The sequence below is a fragment of the Muscardinus avellanarius genome (genome assembly GCF_963383645.1).
Source record: "Muscardinus avellanarius genome assembly, chromosome: 3".
NCBI lineage: Eukaryota > Metazoa > Chordata > Mammalia > Rodentia > Gliridae > Muscardinus > Muscardinus avellanarius.
In genome coordinates, this window is record NC_137788.1 from 8155107 (window position 1) to 8178029 (window position 22923).

A 22923-nucleotide genomic window follows, 5' to 3' on the forward strand; every position below is an offset into this window, starting at 1 on the left:
CGGAGCCTCCCCGTGGGGCCAGAGCCACCCTTGACAGGGCCGGGCCGGTGCTGGGCTGTTGCTCTGTGAGGCCGCTGCCCGGGAAGACACGGCCTGTGAGCACCGCGCCAGCCTCAGCCTGCACCGCTGAGCTGGCCCATTCCAGGTTATAAAACTCCTGAATTTGCCCCAGTTTGGGTATAGAAGCATCTCACCACCACAGCAATTAAATCCCAGAAAGAAAACATGTTTTACTGCATTTCCTACGCGGGCCAGCAAGCCAGGAGTGTCGTGGGCCGCCCCGCCCTCTGGGTGTGCCACCGCTGCAGTGGGTCGCACGCCGGCCATGTGGGCTTGTGTGGGCCCCGCTCTGCCCTCCGTTCCCGAGGGCCCTTCAGAGGGGGCCGTGAGCCATGCCTGCCTGGAGGCTGGCTGGGAGGCTGGTCCCCTGCCCTCCGTGTCTGTCTCCCAGCTCCTGTTTGAGGGCAGGAGAGGAGGGGCAGTTTGGGGCCCTGGTCGAGGTCAGCAAACCACCTGAGTCCCCGTCCTCCCTCCCCTGGCCCCCCAGAGCCCGAGGCTGCCCCACTCCATGGGCGCTGCCCTGCTGCCCACGGCTCTGGTGCCGAGGGAGCTCTGTGGCCGCACCACCCACCGGCCCACGGCTGGCTGAGGTCAGGGCTTGGCTCCCAGCCTCCCTCAGGCCTCACGGGAGGCTGCGAGGCCCACCAGGGCCTGTGAAACTCCAATAATGGTTTTAATTTGTTGAACTTGCGTTTTATCCCATAAATTAGTCACTGTTTTATTTAAGAGAATCAAGATATCCACAAACAATAGGCGAGTTCCAACTTGAACATTTTAATAAGACCGAAAAAAGTATATATTTCCATGTCTGTTATAAACATATTTATGTAAATAGCCTGTGGGCCGCGTTCCAAGAGGAAAGCAGTGTGGGAGGGCCTCTGTGCCGGCCGGCCACGGGGCTTCGTGGTGCTAAGCAGCGCAGAGCCAGGCGCCCGGGGAGAGGCCGCTCCCCAGGTGGCCCCTGGGCTGGCCAGTGCCCAGGAGGGGCCCAGCTCGCTGCAGGGACCCAATCTCAAGCTCTTCAGAAAGCAGGTGTGGGTTTGGCTTGTAGCTCAGTGGTGAAGCGCTGGTTTTTCTTTTTCTTTTCTTTTTTTTTTTTTTTTTTTTTGCAGTACCAGAGGTAGAACCCAGGGCATTCTACCTCCAAGCTACACCCCCTCAGCCTTATTTTTTATTCTTTATTTTGAAACAAGGTCTCAGAGTTGCCAAGGGCCTCACTAAGTAGCTGAGGATGTCCATGAACCGCGATCCTCCTGTCTTGGCCTCCCCAATGCTGGGATTACAAGCGTGCGCCACCGCGCCTGGATCGAAGCACTGGTCTTGCAGGAGCCAGGCCCTGGGTTGGAGCCCCAGTTGCAGATGTGACATCCCCTTGGCAGGGGTGTGGCACAGAAGCCAGGTGGGCTCCACGTGCCCCCTCCCAGCGGACCGGGAGGCTCCTGCCGCCTAGAGGCCAGCCCGGGCAGGGCTTGCAAGGGGACACAGGCGGTGAGGTTTACCGAAAAGCAGCTACAGGTCAGCAGTTGGTCGGTGGGAGCTGCCCAGGCTCCTGGACTCCTGGAGCACCGGCCGTGGGCCGCCCCTTGGGCTCCCTGAGCCACGGTGCCACCAGGGCCATGGCGCTCTCCAGGCAGGATCCTCGCCAGCATCCGGATTGGATCCGGGTACGCGCCGTTCCCAGCCTGGGCAGGTCCCTGCAGGAAGGAGGGAGGAGCTGAGCTGAAGGAGGGGCGGGAGGTGCCCTGCCAAGCACTGGCCCTGCCACACGGCTGCAGCAGCAACAGAGGGGACCGGCCAGAGGGCGGTTCTGGGGAGGCTCCGTCACAGGGGGGTTCGGGCAGGGCTGTAGGCAGAGGCCATACTTCGAGCCAGGAGGGCTGAGCCCCACTGTCGTCCCCAGCGGCAGGAAGAACCTGGCCTGATGCCCAGGGACAAAACTGGTCTGTCCCCCCTCCCCTGCCAGGCTTGAAGGTGACCGGCTCTCCGCTCCCTCCCTTGGCCGCCTCGCTTGTGCCCCCCACAGCCGGGTCACGTCCAGCCGCTTGGGGGTGATTTTAAAAATAAAAGATAACTTGATGGATTTTTTTCCAGTTTTTATTGAGTGAAAATGTCAAACCTTGCATCAGTCATGCAAAAAAAATCAAATAAATAAAACACATATATTAAATTTCTAATAGCACTAAATTCAAGTGGAAAAATATTCAGTTCTTAATAACCAGGTGCCGAGGAGACCAGATTCAAGTAATCAGAGCACACGCTGTTCAGTGCGGTTTCGCGTCCTGCTTGTTTTTTTTGTCTCAAAACCTCTCTATATATCTCTATATATCTATATATGTATATATACATATAGATATATACACACATATGTGCATACATATTACTTTATATTTATATATATACACATACATAGTTATAAAACATTAAAAAGAGCATTGGTGGATCAAGCATCGTTTTTCCCCACAGAAAGAAAATAAAACAAAAATTACACATTAAAATTCAAAATGAGCTAGCGATGGCTTGTAGTCCTAGTGTGCAATATGGTTACAAAAGGCCGAACTTCGCGCTGCCGGCATCTTCTTTTTTCTTTTTTCTTTTTTTTTGTTTTGTTTGATTTTGCTACATCGAAAAATGGTTTGTTTTTTTTTTTTCCTTTACAAAACTCCTTCCACAGACAGGGTTCCGTGGCAGGTCAGTCTGGGCGGACGCAGCAGCAGCAGCGGTGCCCGGGGCACGCGGGCTGCTCTGGTGGGGGCTGTTTGCGAATCAACGTCTTTCCTGTTGGGTCAGGTGCACGGTCTGACTCCTCCCTCCTCCCTGCTCCCTCTGCAGCTCAGAAGGTCCTGGCTTTCTGGATGTGGGCAGCAAGGACACACACACACACACGCACGCACACGCACATACGTGCACGCAGACACGCACGCGCACAAACACACAGAAAAAAAAAAAACACTGCCCTTGGAGACCTTTGGGGAAGGGGCTTTAGGGTGACAGCCGCCACCCCAGCCCCGCATGGCTCTTCTGTCCCAGCAGGACGCCGGCCGGGCCTGCGGGGAGCTCTGCCCGCTGCCTCATCGCCTTCAGGAAGGGGGTGTCCTGGAAGGGTCCACTTGGGGGGCTGCGTCAGTGAAGAAGCATCCCAAAGAAAAAAAAGTAGAACAAACTGATCAACGAGAAAAAAAAAAGTTCTAGAACGGCACACGCGGAACCACTAGAGAAAACTCCCATGTCGAATTAGCCACAAACTTGGGTCAACAGGAAAAGTCCTTTCTTGTCTCTACAAAATTCAAGTTAGAAGTTGGAATCACGCAGCTGCATCAGTGCTCGTGTGAAGACAGACAGCCTGGGACTGTTAAGGCTCAAAGCGAAAGCCCCCAGGAGAAGCCGCTGGGGTGTGGGCCCTCGCCGGGGTGGCTGTGCCACGCGCCTGCTTGCTTGCTCTTTTTGTTCTTTGTAGAATAATAACCTTACAGGAAAAATACTGTACAACTTTCTTGTATTTTTTTTTCCATTCTGAATATTAAAGCCAAAACCAGTCGCATCCCTCCCGTGCATGACCAGGGCGCAGAGACCGGCCTGCAGGCCCCGGGCCGCCCTCGGGGCTGGCTGCTAATTCCATGAGTTTTCCTTGAGGTCCCTGGAGGGTCCCTGGGCCTAGGGCCGAGTGGCCAGGGGCTGCCAGGTGCTTCAGGGGCGGCGCCCAGCAGAGGAACCCCGCGCACCCCCACCCCGGGCAAGAGCACCTGCTATTCCCTGAAAAAGACCCCCCACTCCAGCCAGGCAGGGCGGTGGGCAGCCGGGTCCTCCGCCGGGCTGCATTCCTGGCCGGGTGGCTGCAGCACCACAGGGGTCCCCGCCTCTGTCCTGAGAGGACGGACTCGGGGTCCGGAAGCACCGGCGGGGCCGGGGGCGCCTCCCCTCCTGACGGCGCCCAGCGAGGGCCTGGCCGGCTCTGCACCGGGGAAGCTTCACATATAAACAGCATCTCTCAAAGGCGGGCGCGGGGCGGCTAGGGCGGCTAGGGCGAGGGGCCGGCGGCCGGCGAGGGCCCGGGGGCGCCCAGGGCCGCCAGCGCCGGGGTCCGCGCGCCCGCCTCGGCCGCCACCTCGGGCAGCGACTCCTCCGAGTCGGTGCGCAGGTCCTCGTCGTCCTCGTCCTCGTCGTCCTCGTCGTCCTCGTCCTCGTCATCCTCGTCCTCGTCCTCGTCCTCCTGCAGCTCCAGCTCCTCCTCGTCGTCCTCCTGGGAGGACTCCCTGGCGGCGGCGGGCCCGGGGGCCGCAGGGGGCTCGCGCGGGCCCGGCTCGCCCGCGTCGCCCCGCGCCAGGCCCAGGCCGGCCGAGTGCAGGAAGAGCAGGGAGCCCCCGGGCTCGGCCAGCGGGAGCGCGCCGTCCAGGCCGCCGGGCCCGGGCGAGGCCGCGGGCGGCTCGCCGCGCTCCTGCTTCTCGTGCTTGCGCTTGTGCGAGTCCATCTGCGACATGCCCACCACCGTGTGGCGGCAGCCGGGGTGCGTGCAGTGGAAGTGCGAGCACTTGAGCTTGTACTTGCAGTCGGGCGCCGCGCAGTCGGCGCTGGAGCTGAACTGGCAGAAGCCGGCGGCGCTGATCACGTCCTGCTTGCCGTGGTGCTTGCGGTGCGCCGTCACCTTGGTGCTGTCGGTGCAGCGGAAGCGGCAGCGCAGGCAGTGGAAGTGCGTGCTGGTGCCCGAGAAGGGGCAGTCGGCGAAGTGGCAGCTGAGCGAGGCCTTGAAGCGCTTGAAGTCGTCCAGCACCAGGTTGTCCACGCGGTCGTGGTGCTGCGCGTGCTTGTACATGTGCGTGCGCCCGCAGAACTTGTAGCCGCAGTTCTCGCGCGTGCAGTGGTAGTGGGTGACCTTGAGCGAGAACTGGCAGGCCGCGTCCTTGCAGTCCTCGTAGAGGTCGAAGCGCCGGAAGCCCTCTAGCATCATGCCCTCGTCCAGCATCTTGCGAGAGGAGGCCGTCTTCCGCCGCTTGCCGAAGGGCGACATGTCCTCGATGATCCAGAAGCGCTTTTTGGCCCCCGAGGCGGTGGGCATGGAGATGGTGTTCCCTGGGGAGGGCAAGGGAGGTCAGTGCGGAAGGGACGCGCCTTTGGGCCTGGAAGTGCCCACGGGACGTTCCCAGGCCACGCCCACACGGCCGGAGCCTGGCACCGTTACAGACAAGGCCTTGGCTTCCCCTGGCTCTGGGGCCTCTGCCACCCCTCCCAGCACGGCGGGGAGCCCCAGCCTCCCCCTCGTCCCTGCAGCAGGAGGGCATCCCTGGTAGACCAACCAGCGAGGCCGGGCTGTGGCGGCCGCTTCCTGGCCAGTTTGGTAGGAAGCGAGGCGACGTCCCGGCGCTAATTGAGGCTGAAGGGGAATCTGGGTCGCAGAGTGTAATTACCCAGGTTGGACGGGGGCCAGGACACCATCACGCCTGCCTCTAATGAGGACAGGCCGGCTCCTCTCCCCAGCTAACCAGCTCCCGGCTGCCCGCCTGCCTGCACTGGGGCTGCCCGCTCGCGGCGGGATGCCAGGTGCCCTGAGCACTGCTTCTTCCCTGGCACCAGAGGCTCTCTGAGGTCTTCTTGGGGTTTTCTGCCCCCGGGAACCCGAGGCCAGGCCTCAGGGAGCAAACGCTGACTTGTCTGCTCCCCTGATCAGTCTCCTGACTGGGCCAAGACAGAGGTGGGGGCTCGGCTGGGTGCAGGCACCCACCAGTGCCCAGCCTGGCTACACACCACTTCCCAGGGCTCCAGAGGCCAAATGCCCCTTACCCACTTTCTGGGGCCCCTGCAGACCCCACAGCTGTAGACTGCTCGGGGAGCTGGTCCTGACACACCCACTCTCCGGACCCAGCCCTGCCAAGAGGGCAGGGCAACCTCCCAGCGACTCCGGCACGGCCAACTGCCCTGCACCCGCCCAGGGCCTGTAGTGTCCACCATCACTCTGCCCACCAAATACCTGCCTTGCCCATTTGGGGCCCAACTAGCCCACCCTTGGCAGATAGAGAAACCGAGGACTGGAATTGGGGGGCACCCAGACGGGGAGCCAGACAAGGCCTCAGGCCTGGAGATCCATGGGGTTGGGCTGCTGTGGGTCTGAGCTCTGGGCTCTGTCTGGCAATGCCCGCAGCGGCTTCCCATGGGCCAGAAGACAACAGGGTGAAGACCTCTGCCCCGCTCAGCTCACTGCTGGACCCCCTGGGGCTGGCCCAGCACTATGCCCCTTTGCAAGGCAAGACAAGAATGAATGGAAGGAGGAACAGCCAGTGTCGCCTACACCCAGGGGATGCATGCAGACCATCCCGTGGGGCCCTGGACATGGGGCTGGGGCAGGGAGGGCCTCGACCCTGCAGCACTGCCCAAGGAAGGCCTGAGCTCGCTGAGATGTGCTCTCCTTGCTTAGCTCAGCCAGCAGCAAGACCCCCAAGCCTGGAACCTGAACTCCTGCGAGCAGCAGGGCAGGCTCTGCCCTGCCCAGGCCAAGGAGGGCGGGGCCTCACGGGCCTCCAGCAGAACATGCTGCACGGCTGCTCTGGGCTCTGAGCAGGGCCCGGGAAGGGGCAGGTCCTTGGCAGTGATGCTCTGGGCTGAGCAGGAGCCACCAGGGGCTGTGGTTGGGACGGGGGCACCTTGGCTGCCGGGGGTGCAGGGCAGAGCTGGCCACAGAACAGGGTCAGATGGGGCGACAGATACCGTTGAAAAGGCACGTGCAAGTTACCTGCGGCGTCCTGCACTAGGGGAACGTCACTTTTTACTGGAGTTGGAGTGGTAGTGACGGGCGGGATGCTGGGCGGGCTGCTGGCGGGGTGGGCCAGGCCCCGGCTGACTCCCAGGGTGGCACCGAGCAGAGAGTATGAGAGACAGGACGGAGAGAAGAGGCATGGCAGGGGGGGGAGGGCTGGCCGGAGCACGGCCGGTGGGAAGGATGGAGTCAGGGGGGGCTGCGGAGCCCCACGGCCAGCCTCATCACCAGCGGCAGCAGGAAGAGGAAGAGGAAGAGGAGGAGGAGCCGGGCAGCCTGGAGAGGGTGGAGAAAAGCAGAAAAAAAAAAAAAGAAAACCAAAAACAAAGAACAAACAAACACAAAGAACCAAAATGAGAAACCCAATGGCAGAAGCGAGTATGGTATGAATTATGTGGACAGATGAGCAGAGAGGGTGACACAGGGGCTGCAGGAGAGGCCGCGGGCAGCCGCGTGCGGGCCCGGGCAGGGCAGCCAGCGCCCCTGCCCTCGCTCTAGGACCAGCCCAGCTCCCGTCCTCGGAACTGAAGCAGGCCGAGTGCCGGGGAGGCCAAAGGACCCGGAGGCTGTGACCGGCTCCTGTCCCACGGCGGGCACCGCGGAGCAGCCGGGGAGCGGGCGGGGCCTCACCTGCCGCGGTGCTCTCGTTACCCACGGGCGTGCTGGAGCAGCTCCGGTCCATGGTGGACGACTCGGAGGACGCGGCGCCCGGGCTGCAGCCGGTGTAATCCAAGCCCTCGTCGGTCTCAGCATCCATCAGACTTGGGGGGCCCTGGAAGGAGGCAGGGACCCTGAGGAGGCTGCCCGCGGGGTGTGGGTCGGGGCCGGGCGCGGGCGCTGGCTCACCTGGGAGGCCGGCGCGCGGTCGAAGTTCTTGCCCAGCATCCTGCGCATGTGCTTACGGGCGTGCGAGGTCATCTGGTGCTTGAGCAGGAAGGAGAACTGGCAGCCCTCCCGGATGCAGTGGAAGTGGCTGTTCACCTGGTTGTACTTGCAGCCTGTGGACGCGGCCCGTGGGCGGGCGTGAGCTCTGGTGGCCTGTGCCCACGGCCAGCATGTGCCGGCACTGTCTGGCTCAGGGGAAGTGTGGCCCAGCAGGGAAGCTGGGGCTCGGGGAAGGGTACTTTCCCCGGGAGGGCTTCTCTGAGGAAGGCGGTACCCAGCCACCCCGTGAGTCCAAGGTGGCTGTCCTGACCCTCGGCTTCCCCTCTGGCCTAGCACGGAAGCGTGTGGCAGGCTGGCCCCCGTCCCCCACCCCACTTGCTGAGGGCCCACAGCTCCACGGCCAGGGACCCTGATGGACCCTGGCCACTGGGTCCAAGGATGGATTGCTGGGTCCATCCTCCAGCAAGCCACCTGTCCCCACCCCTCTCTGGGGACGTGGCGCTGTAATGCGCCTCAGAACTTGTTGAGATGGCTGCGGCAGCTGGCCTCGGGCCTGCACCCTGCCTTGCCCACCCTGCTCTGCCTCGGGCTGAGAGCAAACAGCAGCAGCTAAGGGCAGGTGAAGGCCTGCCCTCTGCCATGGCACCGAGCTGGCCAGGTGTCTCATATCACCCCCAGCTTTGTTTGGCCTCAACTACCACCAAAAACACTAAAAGTTGAGTAAACACAGCACCTACAGAATCCCTGACATCTGTAAACTGAGCCCCAGAACAGCAAAGGCCCTGAGTGTTGACACCCGTTGCCGTGGTTACGGGCCCTCTCCTGGCCCTGAATCCTTTTTGAATTAATACTTGAAGGGAAGGTTTGTTTCCTTTCTTTTCTGGCAGTTGGCTTGGAGTATATTTCGCCTGTGGAAGGGCCAGACTGTGGCAGGCTGCAGCCCCTGTCCCCAGACCCTGCTGCCATGGCCACGGGACGCACAGGCACCCGGCCTCTCGCCTGCTCCCCCCACCCGCCCTCCAGCTTCCGGTCTGTCCCTGGGAGGCTCCTGCAGGCCATGAACAGGTGGCCCCTCCGCACAGGCATACCCAGCAGCCGGCCCTGCTCCTGGGGGGCTCAGCTCTCAGCAAGGAGGCACCTGCTGCTGGGCTCAGGCCATCTGCGGCCTCTCGCGGCCCCACACAGCCTCCTCCTGGTCTCCATCCGTCTGCGGATGGAAGCCAGGGGCATTCTATCTCCGAGTTAAGTAGCTGAGGCTGCTGCGAACCAAGATCTTCCTGTCTTAGCCTCCCAAATGCTGGGATCACACGTGCGCGCCACCACGCCTGGCTTTTTTTTTTGCAATACTGAGGATGGAACCCAGGGGCATTCTACCTCCTAAGCTACACCCTCAGCCCTATTTCTTCTCTCTCTCTCTCTTTCTTTCTTGCAATACTGGAGATGGAACCCAGGTGCATTCTAGCTCTGGGCTATACTCCCAGACCTATTTTATATTTTATTTGGAAACAGGGTCTCACTAAGTTGCTGAGAGCCTCACTAATTAGCCAAGGCTGGCTTTGAACCTGTGCAATTCTCTTGTCTCAGCCTCCCAACTGCTGGGCTTACAAGCGTGCGCCACCACGCCCGGCCATTCTTTATTTTTTATTTGTTTATTTATTTATTTATTTATTTTGCGGGTCTGGGGATGGAACCCAGGGGCATTCAAACTCTGAGCCATACCCCTTGCCCTATTTCTTTTTTTTTAATTTTGAAACCGGGTTTCACTGAGTTGCGGAGGGCCTCACTAAGCAGCTGAGGCTGTCCGCGAACCGTGATCCTCTGGTCTCAGCCTCCCAGATGCTGGGATTACAAGCGTGTGCCACCACGCCCGGCTCATTCTTTATTTTTGAACAAGGTCTCACTGAGTTGCAGAGGGCCTCACTAAGTAGCTGAGGCTGACTGCACCCGCGATCCTCCTGTCTCGGCCTCCCAAGTACTGGAATGACAAGCGTGCTCCAGCATGCCCAACTCAGCCACGGGTTCTTGTGTGGACCACAACGCTTCAGCAGGTCCCAGCACCAAGCCCAATGCCCGCACAGCACACGCCAGATGCTCCAAAGCTCAGATGCCACCACTGTGTCACGGCTCACCCCAGCACACAGCTGACCCTCAATAAATAAGCTGGGTGAACCAAAGAACCAACACGCTGTGCTCATTTGGACAAAAGCCTCCTCCCGGCAGCCGAGGAGGGCGCTCCGGGGGCAGGGAAGGCCCTCAGCTCCCAGGCTTGCCCGCGCGCCCTCCTGGAAGGGGCAAAGAGCCCCGCTGAGCCCTGGCTGCCAACAGTGAGGCCCAGGGCGCTGGGCAGGGCGGAGGGGAGTGGGCGCCGCCACCCTCGCCCTTCCTCCTGCGCGGTCAGGGCTTTGATTCCTCGTGACTTTGGCAGTGCCCGGCCTGTGACGTCTTAACAGGATGTGGGGTTGGCGAGGCAGGCAGTGGAGAGGGGGCCCGGGCCCTGGGGTGTGAGCCACCGCCCTGCCCGCCCCCGGCCCCGGTACCTAGCCTGCCGCACTCCTCGCGCTTGGTGAAGTACTTGAACCCGTTGGCCGCCCGGCGCTCGGCTTTCTCGTGCTTCTTTATGTGCCACGGCAGCTTGGTGGTGATGTTGGTGACGAAGAAGCAGCCGGTGCGGAGGCAGTGGTAGTGCCCGCGCATGCGGAACTCACAGTGCTGAGCAGAAGCAGAGGACGGACGGGCGGTGACTTCCGGGAGCCCCCGTCCCAGGCCCCCGGGCACGTATGTTCTTCCGTGCTCAGAATCAGAAAACACAATCTTTGTTTTTTTGTTTTTTGGGTTTTTTTTTGGTGCTAAGAATTGAACCCAGGCGCATTTTACCTCCAAGCTACACTCCCAGCCCTATTTTATTTTGAACAGGGTCTTGTTAGGTGCCTTATACGCTTTATACAGAACTTTCACGTCTTAAAAAGCAGTATAGTTGGGCATTGGTGGCGCACGCTTGTCATCCCCGCGCTTGGGAGGCGGAGACAGGAGGATCGCGCAGGTTCGAAGCCAGCCGTGCTGGCTTAAGAGACCCTGTTTCCAAATAAAAGTATAAAAAATAATAGGTCTGGGAGCGTAGCCCAGAGGTAGAAGGGTTTCCAGGAACCCCAGTACCACCACTAATAATAATAATAATAATAATAATAATAATAAATTAAAAAAAATTAAAAAAATTCTACCTAATTATCACATAAGCCTTTTCTAATGCTACACCCAGAGAAGACATCACTAATTTGCCTTACTCCTCTTCCCTGTATGCCCAGGCCTATGCAGGCATCACTAATTTATCCTAGCAGTCTTTCCTGTATGCCCAGACCTAGACAGACATCACTAATCTATCTTAATACTCCTCTGTATGTCCAGACCTAGGCAGACATCACTAATCTATCCTACCCGTCTTTTCTGCACACTCAGCTCTGACTCCTCAGTCAGCCCCTACCAATCTTGGGGGTAGGCCTTTAAAGTGAATTTGATCCACTCTTCCTGCGTGGGCATAGACAGTTCTCTATCCAGTGGGCCTACTATAATCCTAGGCCTCGGGGGAGTGACCAGTAACTATTCCAGGATGGGCAAGAATGAGGTCAAGAGGTCAAGAGCGTAGTGGCTGTGCGCCCTTTAGTGGCCACTGAGGTTCGGGCTGAAAGGACAAAACCTCACCAAAGTAGCACCAAGCCAGACCCCTGCCTGGGCTCAGAGGCAGTGTCCTTTCCAGAGACTGGCAGAAGCCAACTTAAAAAGGGTGTGAAAATCAGCGTCTCTGCCAGGAGGAGCTGGTCCTGGGCCCTGCACCTCCCGCCCCCGCTGCCGGCCGGCCGCGTGCTGACCTGGTTGGGGCAGAGACACTGCAGGGAGTAGTAAGCAAACTGGTCCCGCACATTCACCAGGCTGTTGTTGGGGTTGATGTGGTCCAGGCAGTGGGACTCGGCCTTGCCAGAGGTCTTGCAGACGTACTTGCAGTTCCCGAAGAGACAGTGGAAGTGGAACTTGTTGGCGTACTTGCAGTCCGTCGCAAGGCAAGGATCGCTGGAAGGAAACCACAGCCCAGAAGGTCATTGGCATCCCCTCCCTGCCGGTGTCCTGAGTCTGCTTGTGTTGGGGCTCACTCCTGAGTCACCAGTGGTGCAACCAGGAGGAACGCCCCCAGGTTGCCCTCCTGCTTCCTGGGTGACTGGGCAGGAGACTACAGATCCCAGCATGCATCCCTGCTCCTCTTAGAGGCGCTGCCCCCGTGCACAGGGATTGCAATGTGCAGGGTGCCCAGAGCATTGCATGCTGGGACACGTAGTTTCCACAGCCACACCTCGGGATTATAGATAAGGATGGTTGCAGTGACTTCTTGGAAACGAAAATAAGGGATGGTGCTGCCAGCCCTGGCGGAATGCCAGTGAGGGCCTGGCTGGCATGGCACAGCACTGCCTTGGATATGGCTGGCTGACAGGCTGCAGATGGGTGGGTGGCCCCACCAGGAAGTGCTGCTACCCCGGCCTCACCCAGGGGGAATGTGCCTGGCGCCAGGTCCTGCTGAGGACCACAGCTGCTGGGCTCTCCGGGGTCAGCTGGGGCTCAGAGAACCTCAGAACCAGAGTGGCAGGGGCTGGGGGGAGTGGGTGTGGAGTGCTAGGGCGCCCTCTGCGGCCCTCTGCTTGTGTGGGTGGGAGGGCCAGCAGCAGCAGAGGACCTGGAGCTCCACTTTCTTCTTGGGCTGACACTACTGTGGCCCCCAACAGTGGCCTCATGTGCGAACTCTGACAAGGTCCAGAAGACTAGGGGTGCCTCTTCAGGGAAGGGAAGGGGGGAGGAAAAGCGGGGGAGGGGCAGAGAAGAGTGCTGGTCCCCTTCCCTGCCAGGGCCCGGCCCCAGGTGCTCAGAGGGAGGACAGTTGCCACTCAGGCGGTATAAATAATCCAATTTATTACTTTTATTGAGAACAGGAAGCCGCACACATTACGATACAAAGTCACCGTTCTCGCAAGGAGCCACCACCATTCAGTGAAGGAGGTCCCTCCCACCCCTGAGAGCTCGGACTGGCGTGCAGGTGGCTGCGGGCCTGCTCCCCCCATGACTTGCACGCCCTGCAGAGACTTAGCTGGGTGCCAGCCACAGAGGCCAGCCAGGAGCTTAAGGGAGGTGCAGCCCTCCTGGTTGGGCCAGAAAACCTGGGGGCACCATTTCAAGCCCACCCCAGCTGGTCCTTGGGGGATCTCCAGGCCCCGCTGGCGCAGCAGTGGCCACCCCCCACCCCATCCCCCACCCGCCAGCTGCCGGGCGGGTGGAGCAGGAGCAGCAGCCTCTTTGGCTAGAAGGACTGGCCCCGTGGCCATGTCCAGAAGCTGGGCCAGCCGGTGCTAACTCTCAGGGTGAGGAGCGGGGCCTCCTTGCCGCCCTTGCTACACCCACTCCCGAGACGCAGGGACCGGGCGCCCGGCTCATCGAGGGACTCACTTCTCCTGGAACTGGAGGAATCCGGGTTTGACCTGGGGCTTGGCGTTCTCTAGAGAAGTCGTGGCCAAGGGCGAGGCGGGCAGGTGAGGCACAGACGAGGGGATCTGAGGCAGCTGGGGGATGGCGGAAGCCAGCTGCTTCCAGGCCAGCAGGGTGGGGGTGGAGGGCACCGAGGCCGGGCTGGGCACGGGCCCCTCCGCGGAGGCCCCGGCTGCGGTGCCGGGAGCTGCCGGTGGGGACGCGGGCGCCACGGGGGGCTTGGTCTCCGCGGAGGCCGGGAAGGACGCCTCTGTGTTTCCCTTCGCCGCTCCTCCCTCCGTCCGGAAGTGGAAGCTGCAGGAGGCAGGAGATGGTGCCTGGGGCTGGGTGCACGCTGCAGGTGCCTCTGGAGGGGTGCCCGCGTGGGGGACCCCGTGTCCCTACCTTATCCTGACATGGGCCCTGGAGGGCTCCTGTAGTCAACCAGGGCAGGGCACCCTGGGGCAGGCACCCGCGCCCTCTCATCCTGCCCGAGGCTCCAGGCCCGGATCCAACTCCATCTAACTACTTTTTTGTGTTTTGTTTTTTTGGCACTGGGGATTGAACTCGGGGGCACTCTACCTCTGAGCTACACCCCTAGCCATATTCTAGGGTTTTCTGGAACAAGGTCTCACCAAGTTGCTGAGGGCCTTCCTAAGTTGCTGAGTCTGGCCTTGAACCTGCGCTCCTCCTGTCTCGGCCTCCCAAGGACTGGGATCACAGGTGTACAACCCCACATCGGCTCTTCTCCCTACTCTGACTGGCCTGGCCCTGCTCCTCCTGCCCTCGGGGTGCGTGTGGGCCCGCAGGCCCTGCCCTGGGAGCCCCCTCCTTCCGGATCCTGCTGGGGCTCATGGGTGGGGCTCTGTCAGTGTCTGGTAGGTGCCCGTGTAGACAGGCAGCGGGGACGCCTATGTGGCAGGGAGCCTGATCCAGCACCTCGAGAGCAGATGTGTTTTAAATGTTTATAGGTTCTGCGTCAGTCACAAGCCGTGGCCATGCTCCCTGCTTCTCAACTCCTTAAGAGTTACAAATTCATTTCCTTACTTTGGTCTGAAGACTTCAGATGTTTTAATATGGCTGGAAATGCCTTCCCCAGGTCTCTACCCTGAGTACCGGCCGGGCTCCGGCCTTTCCGGCTGGGCTGCAGGACACCTGTGATGGGGAGCTGGCCCCACTGACCGGCCCACGGCAGCTGCTGCTCAGGGCCTGGAGGTGGCCCGGAGCAGGGCACGGGGCTGAGGAGGCCAGGAGCCCACCCTTCCTCGCGTGGTTTCTGGAGTGGGAGCCGCGCTCTGTCCTGCTTGGAGGGGGGCTAGAGGCCTGCACTGCCTCCAGCCCGCCTGGCCAGAGCCAGGGGCTCTGCTGAAGTGGCCCAGGACCCCCACTCACTTGGCGTGCTTGATGGCCCCGTCCAGGGTGCTGAAGAGCGCGCCGCACTCCTCCACCACGCAGTGGAAGTGGGCCTTGTGGAGGAAGTCGCACTGGGCGTCGCAGAAGTCCTTGGTACCAAACCTAGCCAGAGGATGGGCGGTTAGAGGAGCCTCGGAGGTGGTGCTGGCACAGGCCGCGCCTCCCGGCAGGTACCCACCTGCGGAGGTACACCTTCCAGGGCTCCGACAACTTTTCCTGGACCAGCGCCTTCACAGCCTTGCCCGGGAAGGGTGAAGACTCCGCGGCGGCGCTCCCCTCCGCCTCCGCCTTAATGCTCAGCAGGCTGCCGAGGCTGGGGTTGCCCTGAGACATCTGCCAAGACAGAGGCCAAGTTTGGGGCCAGGGACCTTAGGACAGACGGGCACTGTGGTGCTGGACGCAGAGAAGGAGCTGCCCTGCTCGGCTTTGGCTAGACAGAGCCCGGTGTGCAGAGCCAGGCCTGGGAGAGGCAGGGCCTCCTGACACTCCTCCGAGAAGCCTGGGCCTGGAACCATCTCTGATGCCAGCCGCGCTCGGGGGGCACATGCCGCAGCCCACGCTTCCTCAGACTTTGTGGCTCCCCAGTTATTTTCCTGCCAGAAGGTTTTCAAGAGAAGGCCATGGAGGAGGGGCGGGAGGAGGGAGCGAGCCTGGGGCAAGAGCAAGACGGGAGGACTCCCTGGATGCTCCTATGGGGGGGGGGCTGTTAAGGGCTCTGTGGGGCGAATGAGGGCACAGAAAGTAGTGGCCCCAGGAGGGAAGGCAGGGAGACGGCGAGCAAGAGGCGGGGGCGCGGGGGGGGGGCAGGCTCCTCCCCACCAGGGCCCAGCGGGACCCACCCACCAGGTCCCGCCCGGCCCAGGTCTCTCTTCCACCCCATCACTTGTGTACAGTAACCAAATTAATCTTGCTGCAGTCAAATTTATCATGTGAAGGAGAAAAATATATTTGAGATGATGTATAATTTACAAAGACCCTGCATTATTTAAAATAAATATTCCAGAGCGACCTCTCCGGAAGGCGTCCGAGACCATCACTCACCCCGAAAAGTGGGAATTGGCGCTTTGCTCCCACTTTGGCCCCTCCCCCACTCCCTCTTAAACAAACAACAAAGATATAAAATAAATAAATAACATTAATAAGTAAGGGCAAGAGAAGTTAGAGGGCTCTGGAAAAGCTTTCGGAGCCCTCCATCTGAAGGGAAAAAAAGGTGTCAGCGGCTGGAATATATTTCTTCAGCCAGTTCATTAAATTAATTTGTAAGCAGTGGCTCTGAAATTATATTCGATGAAAAATGGCCTCAAAATTTAAATGGTACAAACTCATCTTATTAGAGGGAAAACATTGAAAAACAAACACGTCCCCCCCGCCCCCCAGCACAGCTTTAATTTCTCTGGGTGGGGGGACGGGAGGCGTGTGATGGATGGCTCTTACCTTATTCATAAGCGAGGATAAAAGAGATGAATTTGCCGGGACTGCATGGCCATTTGATTCATTACTAGAACTAGAACAAACCAAGGGGCTTCAGCTCAGACTCCCGGGGCCAAGCCCTGGCCCACCGGCCAGCCCGACCAGGCTCCAGGTGGGGGGACGGGCCGGCCCGAGCCCCTGGGCCCCGCCGCCCTCCCTGGGGTCCAGCGCTGACGGCGTCTCAAGGGGCTCCTCTGGCCACGCCTCACCTGGGCTCCTTCACAGTCAGGTCTAGACTGCGGTCCTGGGAAGCCTCGTGGGGGCCTGGGGCGGCCGCACTCTCGCTGGGCTCCTGCTTCACCTGGGCTGGGGGGAGCCTGCTGGGGGTGACCTGTGGCCCGCTTCCTGCAGGGGAGGGGAGGGGAGGGAAGATGGGGTCAGAGGGGCCCGAGCTTCACAGGGGCACAGACCCTGTTCCCTTGGGAAGGGCAGGGCAGGGGCCTGGTGGGCCAGGAGCCCCAGGGAGGCCCGGCTGCAGGTCAGCCATTCTCCCCACTGACGTAATCGCTTGCGACGCTTACCCCTGTGTGGCAATTCTTCAAGTGATAATTATTGCAAAATTATGTCAAAGTTATCCTGGCTCCGGGCCTCCTGGAGGAGGAGGGCGGGCGGCTGGGGAGGGGCTGGGGCGGGGGCCGGGGCCCTTCATTTTCTCCACCAACTGTCACAGTCGATTTGTGGGGCTGCCGCTTAAGCTTTTATTAAAGACTCTGTTAATGCTGAGGGAGAGTGGCAGATCTAGACTGGAGCGCCCGCCTTGGTCCCCCGGCCTGCTGTTGCCGGGGCGACGGCCTGCCCGCACTGAGCATGCCCGGGGAGGGCATCTGCCCTGTCAGGGCCATCGGGGCTGACGGCCAATCAGGACGGTTCAAGCTGTGTGACCTCCCGTCAAGCTGTCCAGGGCAGGGACTCGAGGCCCGCCCCAGGGCCGGGCTGGGTCTGGGGGAGCAGAGTGGGGAGAGGCTGCTGGAGGCCCGGCAGAGCGGGGGCAAAAGAAGTTGCTGACAAGAATGTGTCCACCCAGCTTTGCTCCACAATCCCCAAGTGAATGAATTAATTTGCCCCAAGGCGCTACCGCTGACAGAGAGCTGCTTCACAGACAGCAAGTGGCGTTTTATTAGAAATACAGGAAAACGGACCTCTCCCGAGCTTCCCCTGACCTTTCCTGGAGGGGAAGAAGATTTTTCCAGGGAAAAGAAAGTATTTGACAGCCTGGCCACGGAGCACAGTGTGGCCCAGGAGTGGGCCCTACTCCTCCTGCGGACCCCCGGCTTCTACGTGGACTAGAAGGTGGGGGCCCTCAAACTGCCCCCTGGCATGAGCCGGTTCCAGCCCCGGGAGTCCACACCCCAGCAGCTCCTGAAGTCACTTGTCCCGGCCCCCCGCCCTCACACTGGCACGCTCTGGGCAGAGCTTGGGGCTGGCCGAAGCGACCCTGTCCTGGCTGGCTCCGAGATGCTCTTGATGGGAGCGGAGTATCCGGGCCCAGCAGTCAGAGTGCAGAGGACCGAGCCTCAGCTCCACCACGTCTAGCTGTGTGCTGGGGACAGACCACCCCGCACTGTCCATCCGCTCCATGGGGACCAGCTTGTCTGTCCTCTGGCCTGAGCGTCCCCAGCAGCGGGTCGGTGCTGGCCCTCGGCAAGCACCCAGCGAGCTGCCCGCAGCAGGCGCCAGTAGTTGTTGAGTGAGTGAATGACACAAGCCACATCTCAGATGAAAGTGAGCGCTTCTCAAAGACGCGAATACTAACTGCTCAGATGGGGAAACAAAGGGAGGAGAGAAACCAAGAGCCCACAAAACGCAAGTTAAAAAGAGAGAGCCGGGCGTGGAGGCGCACGCTTGTCATCCTCCGCTTGGGAGGTGGAGACAGGAGGATCGCGGTACAGCCTCAGCTACTCAGTGAGGCCCTGTTTCAAAATACAGAGTAAAAATTAGGGCAGGGGGTGTAGCTTGGAGGTTGAATGCCCCTGGGTTCCATCCCCAGACCCGTAAAAGAAAAAAAAAAGTAAAAAGAAAGAAAAAAAACCCACCACCACGCCAGGCGTAGTGGTGCACACCTGTAAATCCCGCTACTTGGGAGGCTGAGACAGGCAGGCTGCAGGCTGGAGGTCAGCCTCAGCAACTTAGCGAGGCCTTTGGCAACGTAGACTCTAGTACAAATAAAACATAAAATACGGCTGGGGTGTGGCTTAGAGGTAGAATATCCCTGAGTTCAATCCCCAGTACAACAAAACAAAACAAACGAAATAAACCAACTAAACAAAGAAATAGGAAGGAAGGAAGGAAGGGGAAGGGGAGGAAGAACTGAAGAAGAAGGAGCGCCACCCCTGTGAGCCGCGGGAGAGAGGAGGGAGTCTGTGGCTCCTGCTTGTGCTGCCTGGCCTCACTGGCTGGTGTCACTGGCCTGGTGTGACTGTGCAGCTTTTAAGTCACGTCACACCCTGTCTCGCCGTTAGCCAGTTCACTTGACGGGCACACGTGGCTAGGGCTGCCATGCTGGAAAGGCAAAGTGGGTTTCTATGCTTGCAGGAGGTTCTGCTGGGGAGAGTGGGGCCGGCAGCCCTGGGCTCGGAGGGGCTGTCCAGGTGTGAGGAGCAGCCATCCCCTCACTGAGCTGGCCGGTCCCCTCTGGGCCAGCTGGGGGAGGCCCTCATAGGGCTCTCAGACGTGAGAAGTGTGGGCCTCTAGGCACCCTGGGGGCAAGGACTTCTGCCCCCACTTTAGAAGAAACAGAGGCAAAGGCTGGGGCAGAACAATGGGCCCCAGGAAGAAATGAACAGGATGGAGGCAGAAGACTGGGCAAAAGGGAGGCTCTGGTGGGTGGAAGGCTGGGGGGCGGGGACCAGATGGACAATCTCCCCACGCCCCCCAGCTCTGCTCCGCCGCCTGGGCACAGCCAGCCGGGGCCCAGAAGGTGCGTGCTTCCTGGAGATCCCAGCCTGCTCACCTGGGTCAAAGGTGGCAGAGGGCTTGAGGGCAGCTGCGGCCAGCCTGGCCATCATGGGTGAGATGAGGCCCTTGCTCGCAGAGATCCTCTCCATGATGGAGGCAGGGGGCACTGGGACGGAGGCGGCAGCTGCCAGGGCTGAGTCCCCAGCTCCCGCAGCCACCAGGGCGGGCGTGTCCGGGGCTGCCGAGGCTGACGCTCCAGACGACACGGCACCCAGGAGGCCCGGGGCACCCATGGGCAGGGAGGTGCTCCCACGGCCCGGAAGGAGGGGAAAGTAGGGTGTGGTGGGGGGCAGGCCCGAGTTGGACAGGGCCAGGGCCAGGGGGATGGAGCCGGGCAGGCCCTGGGGCAGCAGCCCCGAGAGCTTGCTGTTGGGAGGCTTGGTGGCACCGGGCGCCGTGTCGGCGGTGGCCGCGGTGGCGGTGGCCAGGGACGCGGAGGACTGCTGGCTGGTGGGAGAGGCGCTCAGGCTGGAGTTCTTGCTGCTCAGGGCGGAGAAGTCGACCAGGTCGTCATTGCTGGACTCCTCGTGCTCCGTGTCCTTGGGGCCCAGCAGCGAGGGCGGCAGGCCCAGCACGCCCGAGGCGCGCACGTGCCGGCGCTCGTGCTTGCGCTTGTGCGAGGTCATCTGGCTGGTGGAGGTGAAGGTGAAGCCGCAGCCGGCGCGGATGCAGTGGAAGTGGTTGGTGGCCTTGCTGTACACGCAGCCTTCGTACTTGCACTCCTCGTACTTGTAGAACTTCTTGAAGCCGTCCTTGGCGTACGCGTCGTCCTTGATGTGGTAGCTCTTGTGCTTCTCGATGTCGCACTTGTTCTTGAAGGTGAACGTGCAGCCGGGGCGCCTGGGGGGACAGCAGAAGCCCGTCACGGGGCTTCCGGGGGTCCCGGGAGAGGCCTCGTCCTCCCGCCTCCGTGGCCGGATGCTGAGACAGGGCCCCCAAGCAGCGGCTGGCTCCTGCCCTGCCTCCCTGGCTGCCCCGTGGTCTGGCTGCCTGCCTCTGCCTCCGGCCCGGGAAGCTGCGGGCGGCCCGCTTACCTGCAGTGGAAGTGTGTGGTCTTCTGCCCGTAGAACTGGCAGTCGGCCGTGCCGCAGTCCTCGGTGGCCCGGAAGCGCTGGAAGCCATCGTTGATGAGCTGGGTGTTTTTCTTGTGGAAGTTCTCATGGGTCATCACGTCGGAAGTGCTCGTGTACACCTTGTTGCAGCCCACCTGAGGGCCAGAATGGCGGGGGAGCTGAGTCCTGGCATTCTGGGGCTGAGGGTAGAGCTGCCGAGGGCGGCCGGGGTAGAGGGCCTCTGCCCCGGGAAGCTCCCGTACCTCTGACCTTAAACTCCTCAGGCCAGCCCAGGCCCTCGGCATGAGGCCTTCGACAACCTCCCAGCCTCCCTCTAGCCAGGCAGGGCCAGGGACCCGCTGGCAGTGAGGCTCAGGCAGCCTCCGCACCCACAAGCTCTGGGGGCCAGCAAAGGAAGCCATACTCTTCAGATGTTGGGTTTTACATCCAATCTGTGGCCCTCTCTAAAGCCCTTGGAGGGCGGGCAGGGGCTATATCCTGTACCTTTAGCTAAAGTCCCTTTAGCACAGGGACTTGCTTAGTGGATGGTTCCTGGGCACGAGGCCCTCCCACCCACCGCAGCTGGGCCAGGCAGCCAACGTTGCCATATTGAGTAAAAAGCGGTGGCCTCCGCGCACCCTGGAGGGCTGGGCTGTGCCAGTGTCTGCACCATCTCAGGCCCGAGGGCGGCCCCCCTCTCCTCGCGCCCAGGTTGTTTGGCAGAGGTCTTAACAACCCTTGACAAATATGGGGGAGGCACGGGGGCTGCTATTTGCAACCCAAAGTTGCTCCTCCTGGGCCTGACACCTTGAAAAAGCCCAGACTCGGTGTGGCACTAAAACAAAGAATTAAACAGAAGCCTCCTCGGGAACCGTTTGCAATGCCGCTCTTGGTGTTAAAGCCTGAAAAATGTCGTTCTGTATAAACAGCTTACTGAATTTCCCCCGCACCAAGTATGGCCACAGGGAAGTCCCCGCCGCAGCCGCCGGACGCTGTCCACCCACGAGCCCCCGCGCCCCGGCCGGGCACCTGCATGCAGTGGTAGTGGGTGCTCTTCCCGTTGAGGTGGCAGCCGTGGTAGTACACGCTGCAGTCGTCCAGCGGGCTAAAGCGCATGAAGCCGTGCTGCAGGGAGTTGTCACGCTTTTTGTGCATGTTGTAGTGGCGGATGACGTCCTGCTTGCTCGTGAACCTCTGCCAGGAGAGAGCGCCGAGTTGGCAGGAGCCCACACCCCAGACCCGTGTGCCAAGAGCGCCCGGACCAGGGGCCGGCCGGCGGCCCGCAGGTCATCCTATAAATACCCTGCCTGGGGTCAAGGCAGCCCAGACTGGCCAGCCAGTTCCCTTGGCAGGACGATTCCCGCGGTCCAGGAACCACAGCCCCCGGCCTCCCCAGCCTCGCAACAGCCAGCCCGCCGCCTGGAAGACAAACCAGGCAAGCCCTGGCCAGGGCTCCAGCGGGTGACCCCAAGCTGCCCAGCACCCTAAGGATGACACTGGGCGGGGCCGCCTGGCGAGACAGAGGGAGCGCCTGCGCAGACGCCCAGCGCCACCTCCCCTGGTGCTGTCCTCGGGAGAGGGGACTCTGAGCCTCAGCTTTCCTTCTTGAAGATGGGCCAGTTAACAGCAACCTCGGGAGGCCCTAGGAAATAGTGAGCTGAGGAGTGGGGAATGACTGGCCCGGTCCTTGGTCCTTGCTAGACTCCCAGTGAAAGGGTGCTGGCGCATCATGGTCAGGGCGCTAAGGACTGCTGGCCCTACGGGCGACTTTCTCAGCAGAGACCTGGGGATGGGCTGGCAGGGGCCCATGCTTCCTGCCTACCCAGGTCAAGTTCAGGAGGCCCATGGAGGGCTGGGCACCCTACCCACTTCTAGCGAGAGCCTCCCGGCTGAGCCGGTGGCGGCAGGGCACAGCCCCTACCTGGTAGTTGCACTCAGGGTCCAGGCAGTGGTAGTGCTCGCGGTACTGGTAGGCGCAGTGGATGTGGCCGCAGTGCTGGCTGCCCGAGAACCTTTCAGAAAGGAGGGGTGGGGGCAGCCCCGTGAGGACTCCTTCAGGACCCTTGGTCCGAGCAGCCACCTCTGCCCAGGTCCAGAGAAGTGCCGCTGGGGTGCAGAGGCCAGGGCAGGGCCAGTGGTGAAGTGAAGGAGTCCGGGGACACGGGGCTGGCTGAGGGGCTAGTCAGGAATCCCAGGCCTGCCAAGCTGCATGCCTGCTAGCATCTGCCTAGGAGATGCCAGGTGAGGCAGGGGTCAGGCGCCCAGGTTGGAGGAAGAAGCTGGGGCCAGCCAGGAGGCACGGTCAGAGGAGACACCCTGGGGAGGGGACCGCAAATCCCCTTGGTGGTCCCGCTGCCTGGCATACCTCACTGACCCTTGGCCCCACTCTGGCCAGGGAGGGGATCCTGGCCAGACCAGCCTGGGCACTGTTGCTGAGAGGTGTTAAAGGGCCCTCTCCGTTCTGGGCTTTTCCTGACACTTGAAACAGTCCAGAGTTATGAATTTTTAAAGCGCAGCATCTGTTTGGCTTCCTGTGGCAGGGAGCTCACTCCGCAGCCAAGCGTGCAGCCGGGAACCGCCTGCGCTGCCCGCCTCCAGAAAGCTGCTGCTGCTGGGCTGCGGCTTCGCGGGCTCGGAGACGGCCAGGCCGGGGACGGCCGATCACACGGCCGCGGACACGCGCCCCGCTCCACCATCCCTGCCGAGGGTGGCGCGCGTGTAGGAGAGGGGAGACAAAACCCCGCCGTAAGGGGGGAACTACTTGCAAATAAATATTTAAGCTGAAGCTGCCAAAAGAGCCATCTGCTGAAGCACTAATAATAATGATAGTAATAATAATAAAGAAAA

At 61.1% G+C, this 22923-nt stretch overlaps 1 protein-coding gene across 1 annotated transcript in view; it reads right to left on the bottom strand.

The window, feature by feature from the left end:
• Positions 1-4075: 4075 nt before the first annotated feature.
• The window catches only part of CASZ1 (castor zinc finger 1), a gene marked incomplete at both ends in the record, with an annotated part of 51700 nt that continues 32852 nt past the window's right edge, over positions 4076-22923 (bottom strand). The window contains 14 exons of the mRNA XM_080691112.1: positions 4076-5124; positions 7433-7574; positions 7649-7800; positions 10225-10396; positions 11551-11749; positions 13169-13501; positions 14579-14701; positions 14778-14932; positions 16034-16097; positions 16279-16414; positions 19020-19864; positions 20059-20231; positions 21106-21270; positions 21998-22088. Coding sequence (XP_080547238.1) covers positions 4076-5124; positions 7433-7574; positions 7649-7800; positions 10225-10396; positions 11551-11749; positions 13169-13501; positions 14579-14701; positions 14778-14932; positions 16034-16097; positions 16279-16414; positions 19020-19864; positions 20059-20231; positions 21106-21270; positions 21998-22088 — 3799 coding nt within the window. The remainder of the gene's footprint in view (positions 5125-7432; positions 7575-7648; positions 7801-10224; positions 10397-11550; positions 11750-13168; positions 13502-14578; positions 14702-14777; positions 14933-16033; positions 16098-16278; positions 16415-19019; positions 19865-20058; positions 20232-21105; positions 21271-21997; positions 22089-22923) is intronic.